General features: G+C 51.7%; 2 protein-coding genes across 2 annotated transcripts; both read right to left on the reverse strand.

Moving 5' to 3' along the window:
- Positions 1-645: 645 nt before the first annotated feature.
- On the reverse strand, positions 646-2,490 carry LOC142563197 (solute carrier family 22 member 7-like). Its single transcript, XM_075673748.1, has one exon. The coding sequence runs from the start codon at positions 2,488-2,490 to the stop codon at positions 646-648; it is 1,845 nt and encodes a 614-aa protein (XP_075529863.1).
- Positions 2,491-19,729: 17,239 nt separating this feature from the next.
- On the reverse strand, positions 19,730-21,601 carry LOC142563198 (solute carrier family 22 member 7-like). Its single transcript, XM_075673749.1, has one exon. The coding sequence runs from the start codon at positions 21,599-21,601 to the stop codon at positions 19,730-19,732; it is 1,872 nt and encodes a 623-aa protein (XP_075529864.1).
- Between the last annotated feature and the right edge of the window lie 206 nt (positions 21,602-21,807).

The following is a 21,807-nucleotide window of genomic DNA, read 5'->3' on the forward strand; positions in this document are numbered from 1 at the left end:
AGATTGGCTACGCGCCTTCTTCATTGCATCTCATTGCATGGCTCGGTGCACTATAGCTTCATATTCAACTTACTAGGGGAACTCTGGCGCAGTGGTAGTCCGACCACTGTGGAAATCAGTTTGGACTGTAGTCTTCAATTTGAAGTTACTTCGTAGACCGCGGAACCAAGTCTCCTTTATCGGGGAGTCCCTATTCCCAGTAATATTGGTCAGGGGGGCATGCATATGTACTGTACGTGCGCGTACTCATTAAAACATCTGTGCATGAGTTTATGTATATATTCGCAATGGAAAAAATCATGGTCCTTTTTTCCCATTCCCGATGTGCAGCCTGGAATTCTGGTTAAGTTTCAGTAGTCTCGTGGTCAAACACACAGATCAACTTTCTACGGGCCAATGCTTTAGCTATCCAAAGGATAAATTTATATTTGTCAGGTAAAAATGAACGCTTACAAAACACACAGGAATACTCTGTGCCGTCAAAACAGATAGGAAGTTAGAACATAAGTTTGTGCTTTTCTTTGGGCTGAGTGCAAATGAACATTAAAAATCGTAATTATAGCAGATACGAACTCAAGAAGCGACTCTTTGATGTCGCCAACAGGACATCGCGCCCGGTCATTCCATACAAAGCTTCCGGTGGCTTCATTCCATGATTTGCTCGGTTCGAAATCGACGAGACACTTTAAAACTTCCAGGACTTTTGCTGCCACCACTTCTCCCACTCTTCTTGCTGGATGACTCCACGCTTCCAGTCTTGGACTTATTGCGTAATATCCTCTGTACGAGGGTTAGTTTCATGTAATTCATGGACATCCTGGTGAAGTATGAAGAGCGTCTGGACACGATTCGTGCTTCTTCCACCACTGTCGTCCGTGGAAGGAGCCGGATGACGAGCAAGGAGGCGAAGAGGAAAAGTCCCGCAACGGCGAACACCAGGTCTTCGTGTCCCGCTGGCTTCAGGACGAGGGTCATTGTCGCGCACATGGCCGCGACGCGCCCGAAGGCGAATGCCCAGCAGGCGACACCGGCGCGCACTGCGGATGGAAAAAGTTCCAGGACGTAGGTGAAACAGTGTACAAGGATTACGTTAGAGACGCCCTTGGACAGGACGAGTAAGTTCTTGCTGATCGTGACGTATCCAGTACCGACCGTCACACTCAGCGCGCATTGTATGGAGCCTGTCAACAGGAAGCACACGCTGAGCACTCTGACGAGTACGACGCCGGTCATCAGGAAGTGCATCCCGGCGTACGTCGTTAGTGTGACGACAGCCGTGAAGCATGGGATCCAAAATTCGTTATGCTGCGCTGTCGAGAAGGCGTCGAGGTAAAAAACAAAAGATATGGAGAAGCAAACGGCAAACATGGCCAACGCTCGACGCCGGAGGGAGCGATAGTCGACCAAGTCTTCCGTGTCCGCACCTTCGCGACTTGCGTGGTTCTTCATCTGTTCTCTCAGTTTCTCCACTAGACAGGCAGTGACATGAAGCGGGGTATTGTTGGTTTTGGCAGCCTCCATCATGAGTGCTTCGGCCGCGTCAAGTCTTCCTTTCGCGACGAGCCAACGGGGTGACTCTCGGGCGGTAGACACAGCCGGGAGCAGGAGAGCCGTCGGGGCCAGGAACATGACCTGCTTCAGACGCCAGTCGATGACCATAAGTTTGATGATGACACTCCAAACCTCACATAACGCCAGGCCCAGAGCCGCCAGGAGGAGCACTTGCTGTGGCCTGTGCGCGTGCGTCATCACCTCGAACGGTATGAGGCAGGTAAAAATCGTGTATACCGCGACACTGGCCCCGGTAAGGAAGCGCACAACAGCGTAGCGCACGTAATTTGTCGCCGCGAAGGTGCACACTATGCAGGTCATTACCGCTGCGGCGGAGGACAGTAGCATGGCTCTCCTGCCGACGTAGTCTACGAAGGCTCCGGTCAGTATAAGGGAAACAACGGCGCCGGCGTTGTACAGGGCGACAAGGGTGGCCGGAAGCAAACGTTTGTCGCACACCATGTTCCAAGAGCTCACCGCACTGGCCTCGGCCGATCTAACGTCGTAGTCCCACTCTTCACAGGGCACGATGCGCGGGTCGCTGGTGTTTTGGAAACATCGGCTGTGCCACTCTTCGGCCCTGGTTAGAACAGCGCCGACCTTGTGAGGCTCAGCGGAATCGCCGTGTTCAGCGGGTGGCATGCAGCGTGCGTAAATGCGGCAGCGGCTGAAGCGTCCGTCGGCCTCGATCGGTATGGCAATATTCTTCCAATCGGCTGCAGAGATGTTGAAACCGGCTAGTGGCTTGCACCAATGGTCGACGTCATCGGTGACGAGTGAAATCATCACGGTTTGGCAATGAGCCGAGAAGAGTCCCAGAAGAATGAGAAAGAGCATCCTCCTCTGGAAAGGGCCGTAACCAAAGGCTTCCTGGCAGTCAAACGACTCGCTAGTTCGGAGATCGGCGCCGGCGAGTCGGTGGGGGAGAAAGACGTCCATTGCCTGGTTCTGAGGTCTTGCTCTTTTGGTTTAGTAGTCCTGGACAATCTCGGAAGAAAGGATTCCTGACGAGAGCTAGCTGTGCGGACCTGCCGAAACGAATACTTCTTCTTCTTCCACAACGCGCGGCATTGCACACTCGTCACAGTGTCGCGGGCCTTTGTACGGCGTTGGCATTTCAGCTTGCTACTTGGCGAACAAAAAATAGTTCATTTCGCTTCGTCGCTTAATAATGCAATTTGTATGTTTATCCTAGTAATCTGTCCTACTAGTCTGGTGTGCTCCTATCTAAAGGCTATCCCATGAGTTGCTTAAAAAAATACCCGGTGGAACTCCTGCCATGATTGTCAAGTGCACTCCTGTCAAGCAATGTAGAGAGCCACCGTTTTGTCAAATTTTCCCTTCTTTCCAGTCGATTCGATCAATTTTCCGGTTCGGACATCTGCACTTCTGCAGCAGGACATCTGCAGCGATCCACATTGAATGCGCGGTATTCCTCCATTCGGTTAATTTCACCACTTTGTTCACGCTCGGCTGATCTTGACGCTGACTTTTTTACTTCTCTGTAGTGGACTTCTAAAATTTTATGCTCTCGATATGTAACACCTTGGTTCTTCTTTTGTTTGTCTATCCACGCACGTACACAGTGGCACAGACCCATTCTGGAGGACGTTCACATACTTAGTTTCACATTTGCATTTCCGCATACCGAATGGACAATGCGGAATATTCGGGCACACACCCAGTGACACATACCCAGTTGCACATATTCAGTGACCCAAGTTGTCTATTCTTGCATATAAGTAGTGGCACATACCCAATGTCCCAAGTGGTCTACTCCAACATTACCTATTCGGAGACAGAACAAAATCGCTCACATACCCAGCGGCCATCAGGGATAGGGGAACATTCTTAATGTGAAAAAGCACAGAGGCCGGTCGGAAAAGCTTTGTGTGTGGCTTGCTACTCTGCCCAGGGAAAGGTAAGAAGTATGAAGACCAAGTTGACGTAAAGGGTTTTAGATCCAGGCCGACATACTGAAAAGTGCCTGAAGTTCTCGAAGAATGCTCATTGCATTTAAATTACACTTTACAGTGGCCCACGTTGTCTATTCTTGCAGATACCCAGTGGTACATGGGAAGGAAAGGAGGAAAGAGAAAAGCAGAAGGCTGGGAGGTTAACCAGAATAACGTCCGGTTGGCTAGCCTACACCGGTGCAATGGGAAAGGGGAAAACAAAGATCACTGGGAGAGAGAGGAGGGAAGGAAAGATGGAAATTGCGGTGGTTTCGCTTACGCGTGTGGTCTTACTGAAATTGCATTAGTAGTCACAGCTTAAGAAGCAGAAAAGCACCTTCATCGCTTTTTGGGCCGATGCTGCTCGGTCTCCTCCTTATAGAAGTTGTACAGGGATCAAATACATTAAACATTAATTGTAAGTGCGTTGCCATTGCCAAAGTTGCTGCAAACGAATTCTTGAACGCTACGCACTGTAAAGACGAGTAAAATGTGTATTTGTTCGTAAGAGAATATACACGTATGCCTGAAAAATTGTGCCAGGAATAACTGATATCAATGCTTTCATGTTTTCTGTATATTTAATACGTAAAGCAAATATCACACGAACTTTAGAACTATATCAGTTTCAAACCAGCAAAGCAGTGTATGCCGCTGATATGAAAAATGTAAAGGCCATGAAATGAACAAGTTGAGGACAAATATTTTTATAAAACTTTATAAGCCTCCCGCCATTTCTCTCAGTTGCATCTCTCTCTCTCTCTGTCATTCAAGAAGCTTGTTTGCATTTTTGTACATATGCAACGACCCGAGAAAAATATCAATGACGCTGTCATTTGTTCCAATGTGTTGTGCAGAAGCAGCTGTCACTGGTCGTGTATTGTAATTGCACCAAAATTATGGTCTAAGCAGAGAGAATATATAGAAAGTAGAAGTTCTGCAAAATGTATGAAGGCGAGGGAAATGAAAGTGAGCCAATGCGAATATATAACAAACAGGGTACTTTATTTAAAAGTAGCCTCCATGAGCATTTAGATATTTGTCCCACTGACTAACTAGTATCATGATTCTAATAAAATTCCTTAGGGGTAATAAACTCCTTAGGGGTAGTGAATTCAAATGTTTCCGCAGTAAGCTTTGCCGTCGTGTTTCAGGCTCGTAGCAGTGACACCATGATTCGTCCCCGGTCACAATTGCAGACAAAAAGTCGTCACCCTCATCATGATACCGGATTAGATGAGTCAAGGCAGCGCCGAACTTCTCCATATTCTAGCGGTGGTTCAAAATATTGGACATCCATTGCGTACACAAGAGCTGATAACCGAGATGTTCATGAATTACGGTAGGTCCCGAACCGTGACCGATGTTCACACGCCCTGCCAATTGTTCGATGCTTATCATCCGTTCTTTTCTAATCAGCCTTTGCAATTGTGTTGGAGGTTATTGCACGGTGGCTATGGCCCGGTCTTGGATCGTCCTCGCAACTTTCCCGTCCTTCTTTGAACCGTTTGCTTCAACGCTTTACAGTGGCCAATGAAATGCAATATTCAAAGTACACGGCAGCCATACGGCAACTAATTTCTTCTTGGGAAACATCTTCATCTGTCAAAAACCTCACCACACCACGCTGTTCAACTTTTGAAGTGTCCATTATGTCACGCAACCATGTTCAACCTAGTGTACGAGAGCATTAAAGAACCTTGATCCTCCCACCTGCGTGTCACTTTTTGTAAATGAGAGATGCCTCTGTGCCTCGCGCATGCGTCGCCGATAATGAACCGAGTCAATATTGCGCAGGGTGAGTTGGCTCACTTTCATTTGACTCGCCTTCGTACATTAGAAATACGAAGATACAATGGAATACACAAATGCGAAGATACACCTTGATAAATGACAAAAATGTGTAACTGGAAACAAAGTTCACTGCACATATACGCAAAACCTCGCAATTAAATATTTAAATGTTTTAAATATATAAATATTTAAATAAACCTACGTATATAAGCAAAAGTCACTATATATGATGCGTCAACCAAGGCAAATAAACATGTTGCGCAACCGCAGATTCAAAGATCACCGCCTCCTCCTCCCTCCGATCCCCCGATGTATCGCGCGCGACGGAAGGCGGCGCCGCAGATTTTCTCCCTTGTACACACAAGACTAAGCAACCATCGTCGGCTCACCTATGCCGCCCCCCACCTCATTTCGCTTTCACTCGCACATGCAACATGCCGAGGCCGGTCGCGATGTTATCGCCTTTGAACTTCATAGAGAACATGAGTTCGACGGCGATGGCAGGAATGCGCCTGGAGCTTCCATATAACTGCTATCACAATAATGTCACGCAAGAGAAAGTCCGCGACGTCAGTGGCGCAACTGGTAGGGAGAGCCCGAGTGATAGCGTATCGGGTGGCGTAATCAATCGCGACGGCTACCCATTTGTTCCCAGAGGATGACGTGGGAAACGGACCGAGCAGGTCTAATCCAACACGAAAGAACGGTTCCACAGGGACGGTGATCAGCTGGAGATGACCGGCAGGTAGCACCTGAGGTGTTTTCCGACGCTGGCAGGGATCACAGGCAGCAACATAGCGTCGAACGGAGCGAGCGAGACCAGGCCAATAGAAGCGGCGGCGGACGCCGTCGTACGTGCGGGTTACCCCAAGATGTCCTGCAGTGGGTGCGTCATGCATCTCAAAGAGCACAGTCTGTCGTAGCTGTTTTCGCACGACAAGAAGAAGGTCAGAGCCGTCAGGGAGGAAGTTCCTTCGATACAGAATGCCGCCCTGGAGGACATATCGGCGAACGGATGCGTCGGTAGGTGTAGAGCGCAGACGCTCGATAAGTGCTCGCAGCGATAGGTCTCGGTACTGCTCATCGGCGATGTTAGCGAAGGCAGACACAGAGAAAATGCCGTTGGCGCTACTACTGTCGGCGTCGTCAGGCTCGTCGACCGGGTAGCGAGACAGGCAGTCAGCGTCCTTGTGTAGTCGGCCAGATTTATAGGTGACAGTATACGAATATTCTTGGAGGCGTAAGGCCCAGCGACCAAGTCTTCCTGTAGGATCTTTCAGTGAGCATAACCAGCAAAGCGCGTGATGGTCTGTGACAACCGAAAAAGATCGGCCATATAAGTATGGGCGGAATTTCGCAACCGCCCAAACTAGGGCCAGACACTCACGCTCAGTGATGGAATAGTTGCGCTCCGCGGGTGAGAGGAGCCTGCTGGCGTAAGCGATAACACGGTCGTGGCCACGCTTGCGTTGTGCCAGTACCGCGCCAATTCCGTGACCGCTGGCATCAGTACGGACTTCGGTAGGCGCCGAAGGATCGAAATGGGCCAGAACGGGAGGCGTTGTGAGAATGTCGATTAGATGTGAGAATGCAGAGGCCTCGTTATCGCCCCACTGGAAAGGGGCGTCTTTTTTCAAAAGCTCGGTTAGTGGTCGTGCTATGGCGGCGAAATTTCTCACGAAACGGCGGAAGTACGAACAAAGGCCGATGAAGCTGCGCACATCCTTGACACACTTCGGAACAGGGAAGTGCGCAACAGCATGGATCTTGGCTGGGTCCGGTTGCACTCCGTTCGCGTCAACGAGATGTCCAAGGACGGTAATCTGGCGACGGCCGAATTGGCACTTGGATGCATTGAGTTGCAGACCGGCTCGACGAAAAACGTCCAGGACTGCTGAGAGGCGCTCGAGGTGCGTAGCGAACGTTGGGGAGAATACGATAACGTCGTCCAGGTAGCACAGGCACGTGGACCATTTGAATCCGTGAAGAAGGGAGTCCATCATGCGTTCAAAAGTGGCAGGGGCGTTACATAGACCGAACGGCATCACTTTGAATTGATAAAGACCGTCGGGTGTGACAAAAGCAGTCTTCTCGCGGTCGAGATCGTCCACGGCAATCTGCCAGTAGCCGGAGCGAAGGTCAATAGAGGAGAAATAGCAAGCACCGTGGAGGCAGTCAAGGGCGTCATCAATCCGAGGTAGGGGATACACGTCCTTTTTGGTAACCCTATTAAGGTGCCGATAATCCACGCAAAAGCGCCATGAGCCATCCTTCTTTTTAACCAGTACTACAGGTGACGCCCATGGACTATATGATGGTTCAATAATGTTCTTGGCAAGCATTTTGCGAACTTCTGCGTGAATAACTTGACGCTCAGCTGGTGACACTCGATACGGGCGGCGATGAATAGGAGGGGCATCGCCGGTATTAACGCGATGTTTGACAGCTGTAGTTTGGGCCAAAGGACGATCGTTAAAGTCAAAAATATCGTGGTAGGAAAAGAGAACGCGGTAGAGTTCACGAGCGTACTCGGACGGCAAGTCGGGGGCAATCATTTTCTGTAAGTCAGCGATGGTACAATTTGCCGACTGCGATGGTAGAGGAGTATCGGATGAAGTGTCGTCAACTGCAATGGATGCTACTGAGTGATCTTCGAAGGAGCAAAGGTGGGCCAGAGACATCCCACGTGGCAGCACTTGTGTCGTCAAGCCAAAGTTGACCACTGGCAGGCAGACGCAATTCGCCGTAATAGATAAAACGGTATGAGGTACTGTGATCCCGTGTGTGAGGAGGACGTCTTGCATAGGAGCCGCGATGTAGTGACCGTCGGGGACTGGTGGGGATGACACTAGGTCAACGTAGGTCAGTGCCGAAGGTGGCAAGCGAACGAAGTCGGCGGAACTGAGGCGACTGGGGTGTGGTTCAGCAGGATCCAGAACAGGCAGGTCAAGGCGGAGAGTACTGGCGGAACAATCGATGAGAGCAGAATGTGCGGAAATAAGCCGAGGATGATGTCGTGGGGACAGCGGGCGATGACTGTGAATAGCACGATTGTTGAGCGATCGGCGACGGAGTCGCGGGCGGTACACATACCAATTACGGGGGCTGTTCCGCCATCGGCGGCACGGACAACAGGCGTCGTGGCGGGCGTGATAATTTTCTTGAGCCGGTTACGAAGGTCAGCGCTCATTACAGACAAATGCGCCCCAGTGTCTATGAGTGCAGACACAGAAACACCATCGATTTGCACGTCAAGAAGGTTCAGGTGAGTGGGCAACGTCAGTAGAGGATTTGGCGGCGTAGGGAGCAATGCAGCGTCACCTCGAGGCGCTGCATCGTCTAGTTTTCCGGCTGGGAGCGGCGTCCGAAAGGAGTCGGCGAATAGGAGCGACGGGGCTGGGGAGAGCGAGATTGTCGTCGTTGGGGCGAAGGCGAACGAGAATAGGGGCGGTTCGTTGCAGGAGAAGCAGTGGCGGCATTATCGGAGCGTGCGGCATAGGGACGAGAAGGGCCACCTGAGGAGCGAGAGTAGGCAGTATAAGTAGACCGGATCGGAAAACTCCAGCGACTGCGACAGTGCCGAGAAATGTGGCCGATTCGATGGCAGTAGAAACAAATGGGCTTGTCGTCAGCAGTGCGCCATTCAGATGGGTTGCGGAAATGTGGTGCGTAAGAAGATGCGGGACGGGGCGGAATGGAAGAAGCCGGGCGGGTATCAGGGCGATGGGCCGAGCAGATGGTGTGAAGACCCATGTTTTCGAACTCCTGGCGGACAACTGCCTGGATCAGTGAGACCGTGACGGCAGATGTGTTGGTGGGACTGGAGTCGAAGGCAGCTGGATAGGCGGCCTCGATCTCACGCCGGACGATCCTGGTAACATCGGCAGTGTTGTTGGCACGAGGAGCGTCGGCACAGGAAGATGTCGCTGGGGTGTTGGGCAGACGGGCAAACTTCTGGTCAATACGTCGGCTTTTGGCGAGTTCCAGGCGGCGGCACTCCTTTATAACAGCATCCACCGACGTTACGTTGTTGCAAACGAGCAAGTTGAAGGCGTCATCGGCAATGCCTTTGAGGATGTGGGAAACCTTGTCTGACTCAGTCATGTGGGTGTCGACCTTGCGGCACAAAGCCAAGACGTCCTGAATGTACGTGACATAGGGCTCTGTTGACGACTGCACACGGCCGGAAAGCGCCTTCTGCGCGGCAAGTTGGTGACCGTAGGGGTTGCCGAACAAGTCTCGAAGCTGTGTCTTAAGTGAATTCCAACTGGTGAGCTCATCTTCGTGCGTGCGATACCAAACTCTAGGTGTGCCACCCAGGTAAAAGACTACGTTGGCGAGCATAATAGTAGGGTCCCACCGGTTATTGCGGCTGACGTGTACATACAGGCTGATCCAGTCATCGACGTCTTCCCCATCTTTGCCTTAGAATACTCCAGGATCACGGGGAGCGGGCAGAGTGGTGTAGGTCGTCGAAGTCGCAGCAGGTGTCGGAGCCGGCGGAGTCGGGATGTCGTCGCCGGGAGCCATGAAGGAAGGCTCGACGTACCGTCCACTGCGAAGCTCCGTGACGAGGTACAGGGAACGTCCACCTCCACCAGATATGTTACGTAGGAAAACACCGACGAAAAGCTATTTACAAGTATATTTACAAGGCAATACGCTGCGCTTGGCCAAGAGGCAACAGCTCGCGCTAGCTTCTAATCGTCGTCGTCGTCTTCACGCTGCTCGCGTTTCGTGATCGCACATATTGTGCCGTAGCAATATAATAAGAGTACCCGGCAACTGAAGCGTCCCGTGGCCCTTTATCCGCCGCAGGAGAAGTAACGAAATCGAACTTTCACCATGCGGCAATTCGCCGCGCCGCAACAATGTCTTTCTTTCTTTGTGGCGCGCAGGCGCCAAAATGAAAAAAAAAGAAATGCGAAGGAAAGCATGTTGGGCACAATTGAATGCCCACTTTGGGCACCTCATGTGGCTACCGAATGAATATCGAAGAAAACGTGAGACGCTTGACCCACAGAGTACCATACGCATACTCCTCGGCATCCTACACCAGCGAGACATGACTTTCCGGACAGATTGCGCTTAAGCGAACGCGTTGCAATCCATCGAGTCCCCACTGTGATGGTGGCGAGGGACCATTGTTTCTTTTACTCGTCTGCTAGCCAGGAAGCGTCCAAAACTCTGCCAGGCAAAAAGCCACTCGGTCGGACAAACGAGTACGCATCCAAGTGCGCCGCGCGGTGGTCGGGGCAACACGAGAAAAACGCATGCGCTCTGGCTGGCTCTGGCAGCCCGCGGGTAACGAGAACAAGAAAAGTGAAGAGGCTAAATGTGTACTCGCGAATAAAAGTCAAAGTGGAAAAATGAATAAGAATGTAGTTACCTTCGCTGGGTTTAGTGTCTTGATATGGATGCTTTGGCGCAGGTGAAAAACATGTTGATATTCTTTTCTGTGACATAATGGCAAAAATGAACCCCCACAACGCTTCGACTAATCGGACCTCGCTGCGTACTTAGCAGACTTGTCTGATAGTGTGTTGATTTGCTCTGTTTCATAGTATGGTCCGAGGTACGACTTTAGAAAACTTAATGCACCTTTGGCATGAAATGTTTAATTGTAACTACATTAAACCCGCAAAGTTCCGGAATTTAAAATCTAAAGCACGACATTGGAAATGTCAATGGACCTTTCGAAACAAAATGTTATGATAACTTTATACACATAAAGTTTCAGAATTGAAATCCAGGCGCTCCCTAGATTCCACGGCCTCCGCGAGATGCAGTGCCAAGCCCGCTAGCCAACAAAACGCCTTTGAAACTGCTCGGATGGAGCTCCTTCGGAGGGGGGGGGGGGGCGTTCCGATGTTACTCCCGGTGCATTGGCGTTGCCGCGAATTTCAGTCCAATTTCGTAATGTTCGCGCTGAAATGCCCTTTCTAGAGTGAAAAGGACACTCTGGACAAAATTGAGCATGATTTCCGGCGCCGGGGTTGCTTTAGTCGGCGGGGCATGACAGCACGAAAACATTTCAGCGGGGGGGAGGTTGTAGCCCCATAAGGCCCCCCTCCCCCCCTGGCTACGCCCCTGTCTACATGCCTTAGATGGCTACAAATTACGAAAGAACCTCTATCGTGCTGGGGATTTGTCTGTGACAGTTCGTGTAGAACCCCGGTCCCTCAGCACAGCACCGCCATGCTCTAGCTATCACACCAAGCGCAACGACATATCCGCTAAGCCACCGCAGCGGGTAATGTACTGTTGAGAATGTAAAGAGAGAGAGAGAGAGAGAGAGAGAGAGAGAGAGATAGAGATAGAGAGAGATAGAGAGAGATTAATGGCAGCTGAAGATGTTAGGCCTTCTGTACTACACTAAGATTTACTGCACTAAAATTGACCTTAAAGTTGAGTTGTTCCTGCGTCCATCTGACATTTCATCTCGCGCTAAAGATCTGGTACTGGTAAGGCCATGCGACATCAGCGTTTACTTTCACGCATTAGTACCACCGACCACCGATGACTGGAGCCACCCTCCTGTCTTCGTAGCTGTCATCATCCACGCCGAAAACTTTCAAGATGTTTGCTAATGACTACTTATATACTCCCCATTCCTCTCTATCGAGCCTCCGGAACTTTAGAGCTAGGAAATAAATGAATGAATGAATGAATAAACGAATGAACAAAATAAAGGAAATAAGAGGCGAATGCTATTGATTCAGGTTTTAATAAAAAAAGAATGAAGGCAGTGCGGTATTTCGCGCAACTTCAGTGAGTATTTGAATCGTTTAATTTCCTCCACCTCGCTATTGCGAAGTGTCGCAGAGTTCTTTGCATTGTTTAAGTGGTCCTGTGCTCGTATTCCACGGAAAAATTGTGATAAGGACTAGTCTGGCGAGGGGAGGGAGCTGACGTGGGTGAGCGTCAGAAATTTAACAAAAGCCTGCCTCCTACACACCCAGAGATTGGATGGTAGCGTGAGTCTAAGGTATATCACTGGATAAGAAAGACGCTTTGAGGTGTCCACTGGCGCCGACTGGCAAGAAAGCACACACTTGACGTTTCTTGGTGAAGAAAAAGAACGGAACCCTACGTTTTTGCGTCAATTAACATCGTCTGAACAAGATCACGAAGGACGTATACCGCCTCCCACGAATATACGACACATTGGATCGGCTCTGCAACGCTAAATACTTCACGTCGATGGACCTCAAACCTGGCTATTGGCAAATAGAAGTCGACGAAAGAGATCGCGAAAAGACCGCCTTCATCACCCCATACGGCCTCTACGAGTTCACGGTTATGCCATTCGGACTGTGCTCGGCGCCTGCAGCGTTCCAGCGCGTGATGGACACCGTTTTAGCAGGATTGAAGTGGCAGACCTGTCTCGTATACTTGGATGACGTCGTCGTCTTCGCCGGAAATTTCGACGATCACCTTAGGCGGCTTGCAACAGTACTAGAGGCCATCAGGTCATCAGGGCTGACTCTGAAGCCGGAAAAGTGCCGCTTCGCTTACGATGAGCTTCTGTCCCTAGGCCACGTCATCAGCAAGTCTAGAGCCTGCCCTGACCCGCAGAAGTCAGCTGCCATCGCAAAGTTCCCGCAGCCCGTCGACAAGAAGGCAGTGCGTTGATTCCTTCGCATGTGTGCTTTGTACAGGCGCTTTGTCAAGGACTTTTCACGCATCGCGGAGCCGCTAACACATCTAACCAAATGCGATGTCGAGTTCAAGTGGAAAATGTCGCAAGCCGATGCATTTCAAGAACTCAAACGACGCATGCAGTCGCCGTCGGTACTTGCACACTTCGACGAGGACACCGATACCGAAATCCACACTGACGCTAGTAGCCTAGGCCTCGGCGCCGTCCTAGTCCAGAGGAAAGACGAACTTGCACGGGTGATATCTTACGCTAGCCGGTCGCTGTCAAAATCGGAAGGCAATTATTCTACGACTGAAAAGGAATGCCTCGCCATCATTTGGGCTACAGCAAAATTCCGCGCTTATCTATACGGGAGGCCATTCAAAGTAGTCAGTGACCATCAGACGTTGTGTTTGCTAGCTAACTTAAAGGACCCTTCAGGACGGCGGGGGCGGTGGAGCTTCAGACTACAAGAATACGACATCACTGTAACCTACAAGTCCGGACGAAAACACTAAGATGCCGATTGCCTATCACGCGCCCCCATTGACCCACCGCCGCAAGATGACGAGGGTGACGACGCCTTCCTTGGAATAGTAAGCGCAGAAGACTTCGCTGAACAGCAACGAGCAGACCCGGAGCTAAAAGGCCACGCCGATTATTTGGAAGGGCACATCGGAGTTGTCCCTACGTCATTTAAGCGCGGATTCTCTTCCTTCACGCTTCAAAACAATCTACTCGTGAAGAAGAACTTCTCACCAGTCCGCACGAACTACGTTCTTATTGTTTCGTTGGCGCTGCCTCCAGAAGTACTGCACGCCTACATGAAGATCCGACCGCTGGGCACCTCGGTTTCTCCCGGACGCTATCGCGGATACAAGAAAGGTATTACTGGCCGCGCCTAACCACCGAGGTCGCACGTTACGTCAAGACATGTCGAGACTGTCAGCGACGCAAGACACTACCGACAAGGCCAGCGGGATTACTACAGCCGATCAAGCCTCCTTACCGACCTTTTCAGCAGATCGGGATGGACTTGCTGGGACCGTTTCCGACATCAACTTCCGGAAATAAGTGGATCGTCGTGGCGACGGACTATCTTACCCACTTCGCTGAAACTAAAGCGCTACCGAAAGGCAGCGCGGCTGAAGTGGCGAAATTTTTCGTCGAGAACATCCTGCTGCGACAGGGTGCTCCAGATGTCCTCATCGCCGACAGAGGAACGGCTTTTACAGCAGAGCTCACCCAAGCCATTCTGCAATACAACCAGACAAGCCACAGGAAGACAACTGCCTACCACCCGGTCGTGCTGCCTCCTCTGCACGTACGCACAAGCCGCCGATATCAAGGACTGCCACCTGTGCACGAGCCGCTACCCAACCAAGTCAGAAGGATGAGTACGTCGGTTCCATCTTCTTCCGCGACCGCGCCGACAGAGGTCGTCCTTAACCAGCCGCAAATCTCCACGTCCTTCCATGGGGACACCTTCGAAGATGTAGAGGACTGGCTCGATCACTTTGAGCGTGTCGCAGAAAACAACGGCTGGGCTCCAGAGCTCAAGCTACGCAACGCCTACTTTGCCCTCGAGGACTATGCGCGGACATGGTTTGAGAACCGTGAGGCGGCCCTATCGACAAGGGACGAATTCCGACGGCAGCTAATCGGCACATACGCCAGCCTCGATCGAAAGGAGCTAGCTGAATCTGCAATTCAGGCGAGAGTACACAGGCCGAACGAAAGCGTCGCAATGTTTGTCGAAGATATGTGCCGACTTTCTCGACGCGCGGATCCATTCCATGTCGGAAGAAAAGAAGCTCAGAAACTTGATGCGCGATGTCAAGCAAGAGTTATTCGGTGGCCTAATACGCAACCCACCAAAGACCGTTGCAGAGTTTCTCGCGGAAACCATATCAATGGAAAAGGCACTGAAGCAGCGAACACCGCAGTACAACCGCGACGTGTCGACCCTATCGCGTGACCCTCTAGGTATGCCTTTGGACAATACCGACGCCTTGCGGGAGCTCATTGGGCTTATTGTTCGAGAAGAGCTCCAAAAGCTTCAGGCGGCTCCAGCATCGGTACAGCGACTCGCTCTGGCTGATGTCAGACAGGCAGGCAGTCCAAGTCCCAGAGCGAAGCGAGACACCCCAGCATGAGGTACGGCAGCCACAACCTCGCATGTCGTATGCGGAAGCAGCGCGAAGTTCGTTATCCGCGATTTTTCGCGATGTGAGCGACGACCCGGACTTTCATAGTGTGCGGGCCGCTGAACAAGCAACTGGCGACTTAAGGCCTCGCCAAACGTGATTCATGGCTGAAACACGACCACCCCGCAAGAGCGACGTATGGCGCACCGCAGACCGGAGGCCCTTGTGTTTTCATTGCGTTAAAGCTGATCACTTCTACAGGGCGTGTCCTTACCGCCGAGCTGGGCTCCGTGGATTGTCACTGAATGCGCCGTGCCCGCGCAATGGTGAACGCCCCCTGGAGATTGAAGCATACCTCGCGGACGCCAGGATCTCATTTGCGCCACGATTCCGTGAACCCCGGTCACCGTCACCCGCCCGAAACAGGTCTTCCAGCCCCCCTCTTCACGCCGAGAGCAACGAGGCGTTGCTCACCCAGCCCTGCCTCCCAGGAAAACTGAGTCCTATGACCTGCGGAGGTGAGGTCGCTGATGTTGTGAACGCTGAAGATCCTCCACTACGACGACCGCGATATGACATAATTGAGACGCAGAAAAAGCAATGTAGTTCCGTGTCTGTATCCTGCGACGTACCAGTAGCATAGATGACCACGAAGCCACGGCGTTGATCGACACGGGTGCGGACACGTCTGTTATGAGCCAGAATCTCGCGCGTATACTGAACAAAGTTTCGACGCAATGAACCGGAACTCAGATTCGTATTGCAGGAGGGCATCTTATAACTCCAATGGGCCGGTGCACGGCGCGAGTCAACATTCGGGGCTTCACATACATCGGCGACTTCGGCATTCTTCCTGAATGTTCAAAGGACCTTATACTCGGCATAGATTTCCTTAAGGCGAACGGTGCCATCATCGACCTGCAAGAGTCTACAGTCAGCTTCGCTTCTACGCAAGCCATAGCGAACAGTAATGACAACGACCATGACGTCGCGCTTCGCGTAGCTGACGATCACGTCACGTTGCCACCCAAGAGCAGCGTGCTTACCCTTGTCCGATGCGACATGGAGGACGACGCCGAAGGAATTGCTGAGGCGAACATGCCCCTGCTTCTTGAGCGCCACATTTGTATAGCCAGAGGGCTTCTTCAGGTGTGAAACCGATGTTTAGTCGTTTTGCTAACGAACTTTAGCAATGAATTTCGGCATGTACCGCGAAGAACAACAATCGCGTTCCTTCGCGAAATCACTGATGTTGCTGACATTACCACATTGGAAACCGCATCGTCTCAGCAATCTGGGTTACCCAGCCTAAAAGAACGGATTCACGTTAACGCCGCTCTGCCAGACCACCAGAAAGATCTACTCAGTCTCGTGAATGAATTCGCGGACTGTTTTTCAACGTCATCCAAAGTGCGGCGCACGTCCATCACAAAGCACCGCATCATTACCGACGAGTCAGCACGTCCTGTTTGTCAGCATCTATACAGAGTGTCTCCAGTGGAAAGGGAAGCGATCGAGCGTCAGGTGAAAGAGATGCTCCAAGAAGACGTGATCCAGCCGTCCACCAGCCCTTGGGCCTTCCCTGTAGTGTTAGTCAGAAAGAAAGACAACACACTACGCTTCTGCGTAGATTACAGAAAGTTGAACCGTGCCATCAAGCGCGATGTTTATCCATTGCCACGCATCGACGACGCACTGGATCGTCTACAGCATGCCAAGTTTTTTTCTTCATTGGATCTTAAATCAGGGTATTGGCAAATCGAAGTTGATGAACAGGATCGTGAAAAAAACAGCGTTTGTTACACCTGACGGCCTTTATGAGTTCAGAGTTCTCCCCTTCGGTCTCTGTTCCGCACCTGCCACCTTTCAGCGGATGATGGATACCGTGCTTGCTGAACTCAAATGACAAACCAGCCTCGTATACTTGGACGACGTCGCCGTGTTCTCGAGCACGTTTGACGAACATCTCGCACAACTCGAGAGTGTCCTCGCTGTGATCCATACTGCCGGCCTCACCACCAAGCCTGAAAAACGCTATTTCGGGTTCCAAGAGCTCAAATTTCTTGGCGTGTTGTTGGTCCTCAAGGCGTCCGACTAGACCCCGACAAGTTAGCTGCCGTCGACGAGTTTTCACCACCCACAAACAAGAAGGCTGTCCAACGCTTCCTTGGTTGGTGCGCATATTATAGGCGCTTCGTCGAGGGATTCTCGAGAGATTCTGAGCCTCTGACGTGGCTTACACGCGACGATGTGCTTTTCATTTGGGCGGGCGAGCAACAGAATTCGTTCAATGAATTGTGCAAGTGTTTGCAAGAGGTCCCAATACTTGCTCATTTCGATGAAGACGCTGACAGTGAAATTCATACTGACGCCAGCAATTCTGGCCTCAGTGCAGTCCTTGTGCAGTGGCAAGCTGGTGCGGAACGCACCATTGCTTATGCAAGCCACAGTCTCACCAAGGCTGAGAAAAACTACTCAACCACTGAAAAAGAATGCTTAGCGGCTGTGTGGGCAATTAGTAAATTCCGACCCTACTTGTACGGTAGACCCTTTAAGGCAGTCAGTGACCACCGCGCGTTGTGCTGGCTATGCCAAGCTCAAGGACCCTTCAGGCAGAGTAGCATGTTGGAGCCTCGCCTACAAGAGCACGACAAAACAGTTGTCTACCGATTTGGAAGGAAGCACAGTGACGCTGACTGCTTGTCACGCGCACCACTCCCTACGACTTCATCGCACCCTGACCATGACTTGCCATTTGTCGGCGTTATCGACGCCATAAAGATGGCTGAGCACCAGCGCGCTGACCCTAAGCTGCTGCCGCTGATCGAGCACTTTCACGGAGTTGGAGGTGTTTTACCCCGCTCGCTCGTGCGCAGCTTGTCATCATACTACTTGCACAACAACGTCCTTTACAGGAAAAACTGCGTACGTCCTTTACAGGAAATACGTACCTCCTTGTCGTGCCGTCGCGCTGCGCCAAGAAATTTTGCAAGCCTGCCATGATGAGCCATGCGGGACACCTAGGATTCACTATGACATTAGCAAGGATACGACAGAAGTATTACTGGCCCTGGCTTTATTCTTCTGTACAACAGTACGTGAAGACCTGCCGCGATTGTCAGCGCCGCAAGCAACCCCCAGTCAAACTAGCTGGCTTTCTCCACCCTGTGGACCCTCCTCAAACACCGTTCCAACAAAAAGGAATGGATCCACTTGGGCCATTCCCACTGGCCTCTCCGGGCAACAGATGGATAGTCGTCGCTACCGGCTACTTAACCCGGTACGCCGAAACCGAAGCTATCCCTCAAGCAAAGTCGTATGAAGTGGCCAAGTTCTTTGTACGCCACATCGTCCTACGACATGGTGCACCGTCTGTTGTCATCACCGACCGCGGTACAGCATTTACAGTGGAACTTATGCAGGATGTTCTCCAGCTGACGCATAGCTCTCACCGCAAGAGCACAGCGTATCACCCCCAAACCAATGGATTAACGGAACGTCTGAATAGAACGCTGGCTGATATGCTCTCCATGTATGTCGACGTAGAGCACAGGACGTGTGACGAGATTTTTCCCTATGTGACTTTCGCGTAGAACACTGCTGTACAGGAGACTGCACAGTTTACGCCGTTCGAACTTGTATACGGGCGCCACGTCACGTCAACACTTGACGCCATGCTACCTCTGGCTGATAATAGCCCGACCAACGAACACGCGGAATAGTTTGTGCAAAGAGCCGAAGAGGCATGCCAGCTTGCTCAGCCAACAGTATACCGACACTCTTCGATACAACCAGCGTCGACGCGACGTCCATTACAATACCGGCGCCTGCGTGTGGGTCTGGACGCCCGTCCGTCGCCGTGGACTCTCGGAAAATTTGATCCGCCGGTATTTTGGTCCCGACAAGGTTACACGCCTCCTCAGTGACGTGACCTACGAAGTCGTCCCCCGCAGTTCTACCCCGGTTCGCTCCGTCCTCTTCATCGCGCTGAAGTTTTTAATGTAGTGCGCATGAAACCATACTATGCGCATGCGTGAACGCCGAGATGCACCTGAGGAGCTCCATTTCCTATGTCGCTGAAAGAATTTTGTGACGCGACCGAGACGGTCGCTTTTCGCATGGGGGCAATTGACACAAAGATGTGGTGTTCACGCACCGCATGACGGCGCGCGCAAAGGTCGGCGCCATGAAAGACGATGAAGTGCGTGAGCTGCACGTTCTTCTTCTGGCCGGCCATTCAAGAGAAACGTCTATTTTGTAACACTGAGTCTCCAATCTACGTTAGAGTATTATATGTGAGTGTGGTCATTGAAACATGTATGTATGCGTTTATATATAAATTTGCAATGCAAAAAAATTACGCTCCTGTCTTTTTGCATTCTCCACCTGCAGCCTGTAATTCTGAGGCAAGTTTCAGCAGCCTCGCGGTATAGCACACACATCAACTTTCAAAGAGCCAATGTATATCTACGAAGATGAAAAAATGATATTTGCGAGGCAAAAAGAAAACGCGCATGAAACCCAAAAATACTCTGTGAAGAGAGAACAGATAGGAGGTTATAATATAAGAAAGTTGGAGCTTTTTTTTGGGCTGAGTTTTCTTTGGGCTTTTGGCCAACAGGACATCATGCCCAGTCATTTCATATTAAGGCTGCGGTGGCTTCATTCCAGCATTCGCTCGGTTTGAAGCCGACGAGAAACATTAAACTGCCCGGAATTTTGCTGCCACCACTCTTCCCACTCTCCCTGCTGGTTGACTTGGAGCTTTCCACGCTTCTGGTCTTGGACTTCTTGCGTGCTATCCTCTGTATGAGGGTTCGTTTCATCTGATCCATGGGCATCCTGCTGGAGTCTGATGCACGAATGGCCACGATTCGTGTTTCTTCCATCACTGTCGTGCGTGGCAGGACGCGGATGACGAGAAGGGAGACGAAGAGGAAAAGTCCCGCAGTGGCGAATACCACGTCTTCGTGTCCCGCTGGCTTCAGGACGCGGGTCATTGTCGCGCACATGGCCGCGACACACCCAAAGGCAAACGCCCAGCAGAAGACACCGGCGCGCACTGCGGATGGAAAGAGTTCCAGGTCGTAGGTGAAACAGTGTAGAAACATTACGTTAGAGACGCCCTTGGACCGGACGAGTAAGGTCTTGGTGATCATGACGAATCCAGCGCCCACCGCCACACTCAGCGCGGATTGTATGGTGCCCGTAAACAGGAAGCACACGCTGAGCACTCTGACAAGGGCGACGCCGTTCATCAGGAAGTGCATCCCCACGTACATGGCCAGCGTGATGACAACCGTGAGGCAGGGCATCCAAAATTCGTTGTACTGCGCCGTCGAGAAAGGGTCGAGGTAAAAAACAAAAGATATGGAGACGCAAACGGCAAACGTGGCCAACGCTCGAGGCCGGAGGAAGCGATAGTCGACCAAGTATTCCGTGTCCGCACCTTCGCGACTTGCATGGTTCTTGATTTTTTCTCTCAGCTTCTCCACGACACAGGCCGTGACAGGAAGTGGGACATTGTTGGTTTTGGCCGCCTGCATCATGAGTGCTTCGGCCGCGTCCAGTCTTCCTTTCGCGGCGAGCCAACGGGGCGACTCTCGGGCAATAGACGAAGCCGGGAGCTGGAGAGCCGCCGGGGCCAGGAAGATTACGTGCTTCAGACGCCAGTCGATGACTACGGGTTTGACGATGACACTCCAGATCTCACATAACGTCAGGCCCAGAACCGCCAGGAGGAGCACTTGCTGCGGCCTGTGCGCGTGCGTCATCACCTCGAACGGGATGAGGCAGGTAAAAATTGTGTGTACAGCGACACTGGCCCCGCTAAGGAAGCGCGCCGCAGCGTAGCGCATGTAGTTTGTCGCCGCGATGGTGCACACTGTGCAGGTCACTACCACTGCGGAGGAGGAAAGTAGCATGACTCTCCTGCCAACGTAGTCTACGAAGGCTCCGGCCGAGGTGAGGGAAACTACGGCGCCGGCGTTCTGCAGGGCGACAAGGGTGGCCGGAAGCAAGCGTTGGTCGCACACCATGTTCCAAGAGCTCACCGCACTGGCCTTGGCCGATCTAACGTCGTAGTCCCACTCTTCACAGGGCACGTCGCGTGGGTCGCTGGTGTCTTGGAAGCATCGGCTGTGCCACTCTTCGGCCCCGGTTAGAACAGCGCCGATCTTGTGAGGCTCAGCGGAATCGCCGTGTTCAGCGGGTGACTTGCAGCGTTCGTAAATGCGGCAGCGGCTGAAGCGTCCATCGGCCTTGATCGGTATGGCAATATTCTTCCAATCGGCTGCAGAGATGTTGAAACCGGCGAGCGGCTTGCACCAATGGTCGACGTCACCGGTGATGAGGGAAATCACCACGGTTTGGCAATTAGCCGAGAAAAGTCCCAGAAGAATGAGAACGAGCATCCTCCTCTGGGAAGGGCCGTGACCAAAGGCTTCCTCGCAGTCAAACGACGCGCTTGTTCGGAGATCGGAGCCGGCCAGTCGGTGGAGAAGGACGTCCATCGCCCGGTTCTCACGTGTGGCTCTCCGGGTTTAGTTGTCCTGAACAGTATTGAAATAGAAGATTGTCGACGAACGCCAGCTATGTGGACCTGTCGAAAAGAAGGCTTCTTCTCCTTCTTCATCGGCGCATGCATTTTACAATCTGGCACAGTGTCGCGTGCCTTTGCACGGCGTTGGCATCTGCGTTTAGTACATGGCAAAAAAAA

The sequence above is a fragment of the Dermacentor variabilis genome, chromosome 11 (genome assembly GCF_050947875.1).
Source record: "Dermacentor variabilis isolate Ectoservices chromosome 11, ASM5094787v1, whole genome shotgun sequence".
Classification (NCBI taxonomy): domain Eukaryota; kingdom Metazoa; phylum Arthropoda; class Arachnida; order Ixodida; family Ixodidae; genus Dermacentor; species Dermacentor variabilis.

What these genes read in the sequence shown, in the direction of transcription:
- LOC142563197 (XM_075673748.1), bottom strand. Translation starts at nt 2,490, where the DNA reads ATGGACGTCTTTCTCCCCCACCGACTCGCCGGCGCCGATCTCCGAACT.
- LOC142563198 (XM_075673749.1), bottom strand. Translation starts at nt 21,601, where the DNA reads ATGGACGTCCTTCTCCACCGACTGGCCGGCTCCGATCTCCGAACAAGC.